Source organism: Rhinolophus sinicus, chromosome 2 (assembly GCF_057876585.1).
Source record: "Rhinolophus sinicus isolate RSI-liver-muscle chromosome 2, RSI-T2T, whole genome shotgun sequence".
Classification (NCBI taxonomy): domain Eukaryota; kingdom Metazoa; phylum Chordata; class Mammalia; order Chiroptera; family Rhinolophidae; genus Rhinolophus; species Rhinolophus sinicus.
Window position 1 is genome coordinate 104,448,076 of NC_142502.1, and position 13,636 is coordinate 104,461,711.

Sequence of the window (13,636 nt, forward strand, 5' to 3'; positions counted from 1 at the left end):
AAGGTTCAAACTAGCAAGTTGACTCAAACTTATACAGAGCCTGAGCATGAAGATTCTCTCCTGGTCAGGTCCTCTATTTCTAACCTCTTGTTTACTTAGATAAGGTCATTTATTTGCTAAATTAGCTCCTCTTCAAAATATTCACAAGTTTCTAGGGGGAAATAAGCAACCCACCTATTGCTATTTCTAGTTCTAGCTACAAATCTATAAAAAATTATAGACATACACAGTGTTACATTCTTGAGTAGACCAGATCCTAAGATAGTTTGCCAAACCCACTAATAATCAAAATCTCCTAGGAAGCTTTCCCAAAATGCAAATTTCGTAAGCCCCATTCCAGATATATTGAATCAAAAATCTGCAATCTTTCTTTTGCAGAGGGTCCCCTATGAATCTGATCATTAGCCAGGTGGTAAACTGCTGGTTTAGGATACCCTCTGCCACAGTATCACTGTAACAAGAACCTGATGGCAAAGGTGGTTTGTTTTGTTTTGTTCTGAAACAGATGATTCGAAGTCTAAGAGGCACAACAAGGTGACCAGTCTTCCTCCTTCATCCCTGTCCGCCAGCTACCCATTTGCTCTTCAGGGGCAACACATATTACCAGTTGCTTATCTGTCCTTCCAGAGATCCTTTATACCTACAATGGCATATATAAATATTTCCTTGGAAAAAGGAGAGCAGCAAACAATACCTTGTGATGTGAACAAAGCAAGGTGCAGCCAAGGTGTATCCTGGAGGTCTTTCCCCAGCAATACATTGAGCTTCCTTATTCTGTTTTAACCAGCATGGTAGATGCCACTTTGTGGCTGTAGCGTATTTGACAAAGCAGTCCCCTTTCACTGGACATCTGTTATGTCTAGTCTTTTGCTGCAAAGTATAATCATGTACACACGTCGCCTCGTACATGTGCAAGTCTATCTGTAGGATAAATTTCTAGACGTGGAAATGCTAAGTCAAAGGATATATAGGTATTGTAATTCTGATAGATATTGCCAAATTGCCCTCCCCAGACGTTATAACAATTTTCACTCCCACCTGCAATGTGAAATAGTTTAGATTTTATAATGAGCTGAATATGAACAGTTCCAACAGCTTACTTTCTAGAGGCTTCCCTGCAAATATCCTACTTTTATAGACTGGTGATGTAACAAATATTCTGAACAAATCTTCTGTACCGTGGAAATCTGAATAATTTTACCATTGCTATTAGAAAGCTTTCTATTTGAAGTCCAAGAAAAAGAGGAGCTGAAAGGAGAAGCTGAGGTTAAGGCAATTCTTGCGATTCTTAGCTGACATGCACGCATTGTGAAGTCTTTTTTCCTAATTCAGCATAAAAGGCTTAAAATTTTCCACTTACTACACAAAGTATTATTCATGTGAAATATTAACCAACTGTGCTGTTTACTTAATCAACAAAAGCTCTACAAGTATTAGATTTACCAAAGTCTTGCACAAGAGAAGTTTACTAAATAAAGGCAGGGTGCCCAAAGGGACCCACTCTATAGCTAAGGAAAAAGAATGTCATGCAGAGGACATGCTGAAGAGAGAATGATCTAGCGAAACATAACGGAAATGCTTCATCTCCTTTAAAATACACAAAAAATTCAGTGGGGAGAAAAAAATGAACACGTTTTTAACTAAAAGAGTTGACAATTTTATTTTCACATTTCACAATACAAATGAAAATTGCTTTTTTTGTCCCACCACACCCTTCCGAAACTATTCTCTTTGATAGGAAAGGGGCAGCAAGTCTTGTCATGCTATTAGGCAACACCCAGAGTCCCAGCACCATGATCTCCTGGCGAAACAGAACAAGTTATATAGAACTGTTAGAAAGAGGCTCCCCTCTTTCCTTATCTGTCTGGTCGAGTCATTCCTGGCCGAGTGGGTACCATCATGGGACGGGCGGGAGGTCTCATCATTGGGGGCCCTGGCATCATTGGCATGTGGCCTCCCATGGGCGGCCTCATTCCAGGAGCTGCAGGACAAAACAAAAAAAAGGGGGGGAAAAAAGAGTCAGAAAATACTTATGAAATATTTGAGAGAGCTTGGTGGGACTTCAATTAAAGACAAAAAAAGTAGCCCCCCCTGCAAAATGCTGGAAAAAAGACATACTTGACAGAAGAAATGCAACAAATTCATCACATCTTTAAATTACTTAGACATTCTCAAACAAAAAACAAAAAAAGTCAACACAAGAACTGTACGGAAATCATAATCTAATGATAGGAAGGGGGAAACTATTATTAGACTGCTTTTCAGAAACCACCAGGGACACTAGTTCCCTAAACTGGCCTTTTTTCTTAGGGAAATTCACAACTAAGCCCCACAATATTCAGTCAGCTCTTGTAATCAGTTCTATGCACCATATAACCAGGAGCTAGTTCATGGATGTACACAGGCACAGAGGACAATCTTACCACTAAGCGTTTGTTCGGAGCTGTAGGAAAGGTGAGCAGGAGGCCCATGCTGAGAACCTGTTAGTAACCATACTTAGCTCAAGTCAAGAAAAATAATAGGCAATAATGTGATTTATAACAATTAGCACACACACACAAGTCGGATTTTTCCGACGCACTTTAGAAACTATTAATGAATTTTTTAAAGTATCACATCAATATACCAGCCAAACAAATGAGCCAGGGAAGGGAGGGCAAGCAGAGAGGTGGAGGTTAGGGAGGGACATGGGCAGCTTCATGGAGTTGGTAACGTTCTTTCTACACCCGCAGCTAGGTGGTGGGTTCACGGATATTCATTTTATTATCATGTCTCATAATTTTCATGTCATGTATCTTCTTTTTAAATATCAAATTTTACCTATTTATTTTTAACTAAATCATTTTGATTAAAGGCTTCTATAAATAGTTCAAGAAAACTACAGAGGGTGCCCAAAAAATGCATACAATTTTAAGAAAGGAAAACTGTATTAAAATTGTAATAACATGTACTGATAACAAAAGATGAATACAAGTCACGTTTGACTTCTGCAGTTACAACAGGTGCTCAAAGTGGTTACCATCAGCATAATTTCAATAATTTTTTCCTTTCTTAAAATACGTATACACGCTTTTGGCACCCTTGGTATATTCAAAGCTGAATACAGCCTTATCACAAAAAGGAAAACACGAGTATGTGCAGACACAAAATCCAACAGGTACAGAATTTTATTTTTTAAGATTACTTTCAACAGGAACAGAGAATAACACTAAATACTTTATTTAAAAACACACCATAACATAACCTGTATTCAGCGTTTGTTAGAGGAAACTAATCTAGACCAGATTGAAAATGAGGCACCCGAAAACTTGTTTTCTTTGGTCTCCACAGCGCATTTAATTTTAATCAGTTTTGCCAACATTGGCAATTAATAAGTCTAATTACTAATAAGTTAAATCTAGATTTCTCTTTCAACTTTTCATAATAAAATGCCCAAACACAGACAATGGGAAGAGTATAATAAACATCCATGTACCCATCAACCAGCTTCAACAATTATCCACCCAGGACCAGTTTTATCCCCACCCATTCTTAACCATGCCCACCCCCAACTACTCAATTATTTAAATGCAAACCCCACAATCTTATTATTTTATCCTGGTAAAAATAACAAGAACAAAATACTCAGGAGAACTGGCAACACCAACCTGCATTCTCATAGGCTGAACTGAGTTCTAGAAGCCTTCTTTAGATGAGTCATGCATTCCCGGTTCACCATATCCCTAACCCCTCAAGGAATCTAAATTAGTGGTGGACTTAAGAAGGCAAAAGAAGCCACTCTGATTGTGTTTTGGGTTCACAAGCCAGTAAGGCAGGAACTCTTTTCAGCTATATACTCTCCCATCCCTCTAAAGATACCCACAGCAAGCACACTGAATGCTTCTAGCCAGGAAGCTCTATTATACCTTTGTACCTTGTCTTACCAGTTGAGTTGTAGGCTTCTTGCAACACTTGTATTTAATTACATAACTACTCTGCAAACCCATTAAAATATGAAAAAAAAAACCACAACCTGTTTCTATGAAAACTAAGTTGCTACTTAGCAATACTCAGGCAAATCATCCCCAAAAGCACTCACATATTTGGTAGGTGAGTGGATCATAAAAGGCTGAAACTAGATTGCCTCACAAGGTCCCTAACCACTTCACAGAAAATGAAACTCAAGTTGGTAGAGGATGTATTACGGGTACGGCTTATTGATTTTTTGCAAGAAATACAGTGTTCTAATTAGTAGACTTGTTCTAAAGACCCTGACCACGCAGCAGAAAAATTTGCAAATTAATGTACATTTATGTTTATGTTAAAATAAAATGTTTGGGTGTAAGTTTTTCCCCCTTCCTGAATAAAAGACCACTACCAGGCCTAAGGCCTTTTCCATACTAATTTGAGCTAGCTAACCTCCAAGATTAAACCAGAATGAATAGGTAGCTCTGCTCCAAATCACAACTGAGAAAGGTAGCAGCACAGGTATATACTCATATCTACCCTTCCCTTAATCTCCCCAGCGGAACACACTCATCTACCTTCCTCTTCATTATTAATGGCTGAAAGTCAGGAGGACCTAAGGAAATAGGAGGGAGGGAGAAGAAGAGAAAAAGGGGCAGCCGTATCCGCTTTCAGTAGCACAATGTCTTTGGATAGCATTCAATTATACTGATAAACCAAATATTTCTTTTTCTTTCTCATTACAGATTCACCAAATTTAATTTGTTGCAAAACTACATTTAGATGGCTAAGAATTCCATATAAATGGAGAACTCACTCACAATGGAGCATTCTGGGAGATTCAAACTTACCAGGTCCCACAGGCATCATCCCAGGAGGAGGAGGGCCCATCATTGGCATCATGGGAGGGCCTCCCATGTGGGGTGCTGGCATCATACCTGGGCGAGGAGGACCAGCTAAAGTAAAGAATGTTGCCTGAAGTTAAGATATGCTTATACATTAACATTTTATCTTCTTAATGAAACTAGTAGGGCTTCATGATCTGGTCCAAATTCTATAACAATAGATTTCCGACGGTCTCTTTTATAACAGTGGATCCACAAAAGTCAGCATGCCACAAAACTTTATGACTGAAAAGCAGGAACAAGCCTACCTAAGCAGGAGTATAAAATGAAGTCAGGTTCCCCAGGTTAAAAAAAAAAAAAAAAAAGATTTTTAACTTTTTAAAGGGGGTATCATATCTTCTGTAGAGCTCCTGATAAAAAGCTGGTGAACTTAAGCCACAAGTACCTAATTTCAGATTTTTGAAAAAAATCAAAACTCAGGTTTAAAAAGTTGTTTGAAAATACAAACATGTATATGCAGAGCTATTCCTAACAGTATCACTGACAATAGCAACAATTTGAAACAACTTGCATGTCCAACAACAAGAAAATGATGAGATTAATTATGGTACATTCATACCATAGACCATTCTACTATTGAAAATAATGGAAGTGAGGGCCAGCCAGTCAGGATGGAGTAGGAGAGAGGTGATCTGAGAGCTGCTGTGAGCTGACGCCTGGCCAGGTCCCAGGATGGTGGGAGCCCAAGGGTTTGGTGGGCTCTTAGGGATCCACCTGCACTAGTGTGCAACTATATAAACAGCCTCTTACTTCTGTGTGTTTATATCCGTGATTACTTACAGGGCTGAGTTTAGGCCTCTGAGTTCAGCTTCAATCTAAACCCGACAGAAGAGCAAAAGCACCATGGCCTAGTTACTCAATTTCCTCCTGTCTGTCATGCAGAAACAATAAACCTTCCCGAAGAGGCCTTTGAACCAGTCCACTTTGTACTATACCATTCTTGTCTTTCACAGGTGTGTGTGTGTGTGTGTGTGTGTGTGTGTGTGTAAAAAAAAGTGTTAGGTGGGTTAGAAAATGGAAAGACTGAGAAGTTTAGCTACTTCAATCCTCTAGTGTTGTGTTCTTAGCAGTAAATAATTTAATGTACTCGGCAATACTGCTTCATAGACTAGCGCATCTAATCACAGTACATTCTGAGCTTTCCATTGAGTCTGTCTCAGACCCACTTGGGATGCCACACATACGATATCTTAGTAATAATGCAATCAGAAGGTAACTAAAGCTATTTCAGAAATTATACCACTGAAGATGTTTTCTGTCACCATCTACATAGTCATTCAATGAGCATCTGAAAGCCCACTGTGACATAATCTAACAAGATCAAAGTTTAATCTACCCACTTACACCCCTTGAGATAAAAACTTTAGAAACTTACGGAGGCTGGGGGGAGGTGGGATCATTGCCCCCGCAGGAGGAGGAGCAGAGAATGGAGTAGGAGGTATCTTTCCTTGCTGAAATGCTGCGGCTTTAAAAAGTAAGAAAAAAACAACACACGGTGAATAAGAATTCAACAGCCCATAACCACTTTCTTTTAAATCTTTAACGGTCACAATTACTTCACTTTAAAAAGTAACCATCTAAGATTACTAAATCATGGCTTCTAGTTTTTAAATCAACTTTAGATACCCACCAGTTAAAACAGCAACTAATTGGTTTACAGATTTGGGTTTTTTAACCTGTTTTTATTTAGTCAGCATTTCTATGGCTGAATTAACTATTGGAGACTGGAGTGAAAACCTCCCATCTATCAATGTCTTACCAAAGAGAAGCGGTCATCTTTAATCTGCAGATGTGGTTTATAATCAATTCAAGCCATTCATAGTTTTGTTTGAAAATACGTAATGCCTGTCTAAAAAACAGGCTTTATAAATTTCAATCATTCCTATATAGGCTGAGTCAAAACAATATATACCATTTGGTTTACCAGTTTTTAAATTAATGCACTGAGATAAGTGACATGAAAGAAACAAAGATTTCAAAGCAAGAGCCTGACCTGAAAGAGATTATGATCTTAAAAAACGTCTAATACAATCAACTTTAAATTTTTATTTCAGACAATAAGAAGCACAAAAGAAACTGAAGATCATTTATATTTGGCTTGTAAAAGGAGTCACAAGTAAATACTAAAATACACTCATAAAGTCTATTCCTGAATGTAAGCCTTTCCCAATTCAGTGCGGTCTGCAATCCAGGCACCCACCCCCATCCCACTCCACCCCCACCAGTGCAAAGGGGGTCAAATTATTCAAGTAAATCACTGATAATTCACGAGGACCAGATCCAGAAAAATGACCTAGAGTGGAGGTTTATGGACAGCCTCTGAACGGAGCCTGTGCTCTACAACAGCTCATATCCAAGTAAGGCACCTCCACACCATGTGACGGGACAAGTTGTAGAGACTGAGGAGGGAGTGGCTAAGCCACCAGATCAGCAGCAGACTGACTCAATGTCACCATAATCACGGACATCATGAATTGCATCCCAGAGGGCTTGCCTCCTCGCCTCCAAAAGTCCTCCATCAAAAACGTTTACTCATCCTAAATAAATTCTTCTGTGCATACAGAAAAATAAGCGAATATAATGCTAACCTTTAATGCCAAGAAATTTCTAATATCTTTTCAAACAGAGAAAAAAGATTACATTATAATTAATTTTTCAAAGAAAATGGGACAATGTCTGAGATTTGCTCCTTAAAAATCCAGGAGGGACAAAGGAAGGAGATGAAGGTATTGAGTGGTTCTCAACCAGTGGCAATTTTGCGCTCTTGGGGAACTACTAGGCAATGTTGGAGACATTTTCAGTTGTCACAGCTGGGAACTGACACTTACCTCTAGTGAGCTGATGCCAGGGCTGCTGCAGAACTGCCTGTAATGCACAGGACAGCCCCCATAACAAAGCCTCACCCAACCCCAATGTCAGTAGTGCTAAGTCTGAAAACCATGGTGGAAATGAAACAAGACTGCTACAGCTGGGTGCTGGGGAATGGCGGTGGGGCAGGGAGGTGCACAGCCATGGGACGTTCATTCATTAGACATGTCTTTCTACTGTGTTTGAAATTTTCCATCATAGTTTTTTTTTAATTACATCACAATCGAAGTCCACACTGGCCTGCCAACTAAGTACAATGAATAATTAAGAAAGGCCACGTTTCAAATACACCAGAATGATCTAACGTAGAAATGCCACATCTCCTGCCAGTGCCTTGGAACCAACTAGCCTGAACGACAAAGATGTTCCTAATTAAACAAAAAGATTACGGCCTGTAGGACAGGGGCCCAAAACACACTCAGACAACTTTGTCACATCAGTCACTTCCCTTCTGACTAATTACCTTTGTCAGAACTACAAAGAATAAGAAACTTAGTCTCTCAAACTCTTTGAAGAGAACTATAAACCCCTCCCCCCATCTTTTCCTATTATAACAGGAAACCAGTTCTAAAAACCTATGATCACCACAAAGGAGGTTTTATACAAATTTGCTACAAAATCTGGTCCACGTCAATAAAGACCTACCAGGCAATTCATTCCTCTCTGCCCCACTTCCCAGTCTAACCAATACCCAATGGCTCTAACCTCGACAATTAATATTAATGCGTTCCTATATCCCTGGGAAACCAATGACCTTCCACTTCTTTCATTCAACATATCAGAAAGCTCCTATTTATCATTCAGAATGAGTTGCTTCTGTGAGAAACAACAGAGAGACAGGGATAAGAAAGAATGGGCCCATTCTCCCACATCAGAACAAGAGCCGCCACGTACTTGTTTTGTCAATCAGGCTCTGAGCCTGCTCTTCCATCCACTTCTGATAGTAGTCTTTCACATTCTCTTTGTGTTTCCTGCCACTGCAGTGTGTCTTTCTCACAGATGGCTGTAAAACAACAAGGTCGCATCAGTCACAGAAACAAATTTCCCAAACTAGAAAATATATAAAGCTTTACCTTTATGTAGGTGGCTTGGCTACCTTTAGCAGCTTTAGCTGGGTGCTAATGCCATCACTTACAAAAATTATCCAACAATGTACTAAGGTAATTTATCTACACTATTTATTATGTAAACCAGGAGTCAGCATAATATGGCCTATGGACCAGCGCCTGATTTTGTAAAAAAAAAAAAAAAAACTATTGGAGCACAGCCACATTCATTTGTTTACGTATTGTCCACGTCTTCTCTCTACAACAACAGAATTGAGTAATTGCAACGAAGACCGTATGGTCCACAAACCTAAATAACCACCATCTGGCACGTTAAGAAAAAGTTTGCAAGCCCCTGATCTAAGACACCACCATTTTAATACCCTGTCTTAGGTTATTCTGTGGCAAAATAATATAGCTTACATTCATTTAAATAACACTGTCTACGAGAATATGTTCTTTTAAGTGATTACGGGTCTAGAATAGAGACTGTAGGTGAATCACATGTAGACCTGTTTTCCTTTATTCTTTAACAGCGTTATTGGGTAAAATCGACATAATATAAACTCCACACATTTAACCTTTTGCTTCCTTGAAGTTAAAAGTTTATTTAACACTCACTACATGCCAGACACCATGTTATGTACTTTACAAGCAGTGTCTTAATCTTCATAAAAACCACATGTGCACAGTATAATGGAATACTAGCAAGAATGAATCACTGATACATGCAATATGGACCCATCTCAGAAACGTGCTGAGCAAAAGAAATCAGACATAAGCAGAGTATATACTAAAAGATTCCATTCATATGAAGTTTTAAACTAGTAATACTGATCTTTAGTAATAAAAACCAGATCAGCTGTGGCCAGGGGTGTAAAGGACTGGCTGCGAAGGAACACAGGGGAACTTTCTGAGGTGATGAAAATATTCTATACCTTGATGTATACGTCAAGTTGTAATCATCTGACAAGTCATCAAACTGCACACTTAAAAAGTGAGCATGTAATTGAACATAAATTAAAATTCAATAAAGTTGATGAAACAAATCACATCCTACTCATGCTTAAAGACTTGTCTCAAAACACACAGCTGGTAAGCAGCAGACCCAGGCTTGGAGTCCGGACCTCATCCCCAAAGCTGCCTAACCACCCTCTACTGGTACAGCCTCTCTGCACGTGATTGCATCAGAGGCAGCAGATCTGACCAACGTCATGTGAGCGGTCCACGTTTCAAAATATTGTTCCCTAGCTCCCAAGCCACTGCTTATACTATGCTTACAACAATGATGCCTCAAGCCTAAAAACAAAATCATCCCTGAGAACCAGGAACAGTTTCAAAGTTACATATACAACACTGAATGTTTTATACATTTCAAACTCCACCAAGGGAACTACCTCAATCACCATGGAAATTTCATACTATTTTCTCAAAATATCATGTTAGAATAACAGTATTGCAAGGGTTCCTGATGTTTCTCCTGAAGTTATTACGGAGATACTTTTCAATTCTCTGAATTCTGGCATTAGCAAGATAAATGGGTATATGAAAATACAGTGCTGAAAAGGGGTAGAAAGGCATAGCCCCTTCACTAATGATTTCAGAAAATTAAGACTCTCCAAATGACTTACAGAGAGGGGGATAGGGATCAAAACAAAACAAAAATGACTGCAGACTTATAGGCCAGCTACCACCAATACCAACTTACTGAAAGAGTCTCTTCCAGGACAATCTTCAGATTATTTGTTCAGAACTATTTAATAATATTCAGAACTATTATTTCTTCAGGATGAATCACCTTACTTACAAGTTCCACCCATCTATTATTGCTGAACTACATCTGACCATGTGTTAGAAAGATTTCGGAATGAAGTAACAGAGAAATCATTGGTTAAGTTCTTGCAGCTCCTATGCAAGACATGAGTTCTGATTTAATCAGGTTTCTGCAAAGGCAGCAAGGATACAGCTGCAGTTCTCAAGGTGTGGCTCACAGACACCTAAGGGTGTCTCAGACCCACCCTTCAGGGGGTCTGCAAGGTCACAGTAAGTTCATAGTAATACTCAGACATCACATAAGACATTACTTTCCTGTTTCACTGTATTGACATTTGCCCTCCTGATGCCAAACTCCTGGCTCTTTGGAAAGAATCAAGGGAACAGGAACTCAGTGCATCAGTAATCACTGTATTTTCAATATCATGCCCTCGCGGGGGGAAAAGAGCCAGTTCCACTCAGACTGTCCTTGATGAAGCAGTAAAATTATTGATTTCGTTAAATCTCAACCCTGAGTTCTTGTCTTTTTCATATTCTAGGGGGGAAAATGGGAAGTATGTACGAAGCACTTCTGCTGCATGTCAAAATATGCTATTTCAAAGAAAAGCAGCCAAGCAAACTGTTCAACTGTGAATTCTCCCAGTTGTCTCTTTGACAGAACACCGTTTTTATTTGAAAGAACGACTGAGAAACAAACTGGTTTTTCAGACTTCTCAAAAGTAAATAATTGGAGCCTGTTATTTCAAGGAAAGCAATTGGTAGTGTTTGAAATTTGACCTTTCAAACAAAAATTAGAATTTTAGAAAACTTTGTCTGCCACCAGGAGCTTGTAAATTTCTGAATACTTAAAAGCCATTTCTAATTAGGTTGTGACATTAACGAAGGCCAATTTCACATTATATAATCAAATGTGTCCACACTTGGAAGATCTGCATAACTGAGTGAACCAGTTTGGCCATTTCTCCAAATGGGCACAACACGTTACAAAATCACGTGGTAAAAGATCCACTCAAAGTGCAAGAGAGACCAGTGAACTGTAATGTAAACAAGTGTGGGAAGTTTGATGTGGTTTCAGATTCTACACTGTAACTAACCATGTGTGGAGTCTGATGAAGAAATGTAAAGTATTAAAGAACACCTACAATGATCTAAAAAGGCTATTAAAGTACTCCTCTTTTTCTTCAACTCCATATCTATGTGAGGCTGGATTCTTTATATACCTCAACCAAAACATAGTGTAACAAACAATGCAGAAGATGAAAATCCAGCTGTCTTTCATTAAGTCAGACATTATAGAGATTTGCAAAAATGTTAAAACAATGCTAACGTTAAAACATTTCTGACACTAAACTCTTTTTTTTTTGAAAGCAGCTATTTTTCACTTCTTTTTTTAACCTCAAAAGCTGATTTATATTTGCTAAGGTTTTAGTTTTTAAAGCAGGATTAGCTGTATATTCTAATTCCTACATTGCATAGTTGTAAGTTGATATAGTACAATCCAGCTTTTCCATATATCTGTGAGAACTAACTGTTTTTTGAGCTTGTTAGATCTTATTTTTCACTTTTAAAATACTATTTGTTACAAGTAAAAGGTTTGTTATTGTTACTCTTAAATGAGTACTTTATAAATTTTAAGTTTTAATTTCAAATACAGCTAATATTAATGGGTATAACCCACATAACCTAATTTTCTTTTTTGCAACCCAGTCATTTTTAAGAGAGTAAAGGGACCGTGAGACAAAAACTTTTGAGAGCTGCTGGTATAGAAGCTGCTGTTAGACTGCCCAGGCTCGTCTTCCAGCTCCACACAACTTACTGGTTTGTAACATCCTGTCAGTTATTTCACACTCTGCCTCAGTTTCCTCCTCTGTAAAATGGAGATAATACTAACCTCGTAGGATTATCATGAGCATTAAACAAAATAATACATGTAAACATTTGGAATATTGTCTGACACACAGTAAATATTCGAGCTTAGATGCTGTTATCATTTGTTAAGCAGTTTTCAATCAAATTGAAAACTCAGTTTCAAATTTAGGCATTTCTTTCTAATTTAACAATCAAATATTTGAGTGCCTCGACACAATCAAGTATTTGAGGTTCAGGATACTTTCCTGGAATTCATCTTCAAACTTGTTAAAGCTTTATTATCTTGGGTCTCCACTGAAAACACTGACTGTTGGAAGAGTAATAACTTCAAATTCTGAAGACTAATCACTTCAAATTATGAAGACAGTTACAGGAAGGGTAGAAAAATTAACACCCCAAATTATTTTCGTCAAGCGATACCGCTTAAACCTCCGCAGGATGAAAAGCACGAACCTATATCTAAAAAAAAAACTAATTTATTACATATCAGGTTTTTTGAAACTGAAACGAAACACTACTTACAGAGTCATGAGTGAGGTATGTATCGCAGTAGTCACAATAAAACCTGGAAAGGTGGAAGGTAAAGAAAACGAGATGACAACCAGTTAATAGATGCTCACCCACCGAATTGCTATTCATCCAAAGTAAAACAAACAAACAAAAGACCTAGTCACGATTCATAGACCTCAAACAAAGCGTCCTGACACAAACCAGGCTTTTTTGTTTCCCTACATGGAGTCGACCATCACACGCTAAAAGGGGTAGGTAGAACCCCTGGTGTCCCTTCCTTCCCCAGACCCGCTCTTCCCTAGCACCTCAGGAGCCAGAACCCGCGCTCCGTTCCCTCAGGGTCACAATCAGCGACCGCGAACACCCCCAGATTCAGGGCCCCACTCACTTAGGCATGTTGCTGCGCAGGACGTTGGCCACTCGATTCCGCGCCGCCGGAAATGACGCGCACAGCAGGCGCCGACGCCGCGGAACGAGGTCTCCAGCGCGACTTCGGAACCTCCCCCGTCGTCCAATCAGCGTGCGGAGCGGCGCTGCGACGGCTTCGTCCGCGACCAGCGCCGAGCGAGGGGCGGGGCTTTTCCTTCCATCCTCTCACGCGAAGGCGGGAAGGGGTTGGGGCTACGGAGGGGCCCTACGAGGTTCAATTCAAGCCCCTGTAATTTTGATTCCTGATGCTCCCGGAAGCGTGTTGTTCATTCTTTCGATAAATAACGATCA

The 13,636-nt window shown here is 39.2% G+C and overlaps 1 protein-coding gene across 2 annotated transcripts; it reads right to left on the reverse strand.

The window, feature by feature from the left end:
* Positions 1-1,633: 1,633 nt before the first annotated feature.
* On the reverse strand, positions 1,634-13,362 carry SNRPC (small nuclear ribonucleoprotein polypeptide C). 2 transcript variants are annotated; one of them, XM_088795816.1, is made up of 7 exons: positions 13,305-13,362; positions 12,929-12,971; positions 8,613-8,721; positions 6,226-6,315; positions 4,797-4,901; positions 2,424-2,480; positions 1,634-1,981 (listed from the first exon to the last, which is right to left on the reverse strand). In XM_088795816.1, the coding sequence occupies exons 1-7, from the start codon at positions 13,310-13,312 to the stop codon at positions 1,857-1,859; spliced, it is 537 nt and encodes a 178-aa protein (XP_088651942.1). In that variant the 5' UTR covers positions 13,313-13,362; the 3' UTR covers positions 1,634-1,856. The 2 variants fall into 2 exon arrangements, with proteins under 2 accessions (XP_088651942.1, XP_019594294.1); XM_019738735.3 differs by lacking the exon at positions 2,424-2,480 and having other exon boundaries at positions 13,305-13,347.
* Between the last annotated feature and the right edge of the window lie 274 nt (positions 13,363-13,636).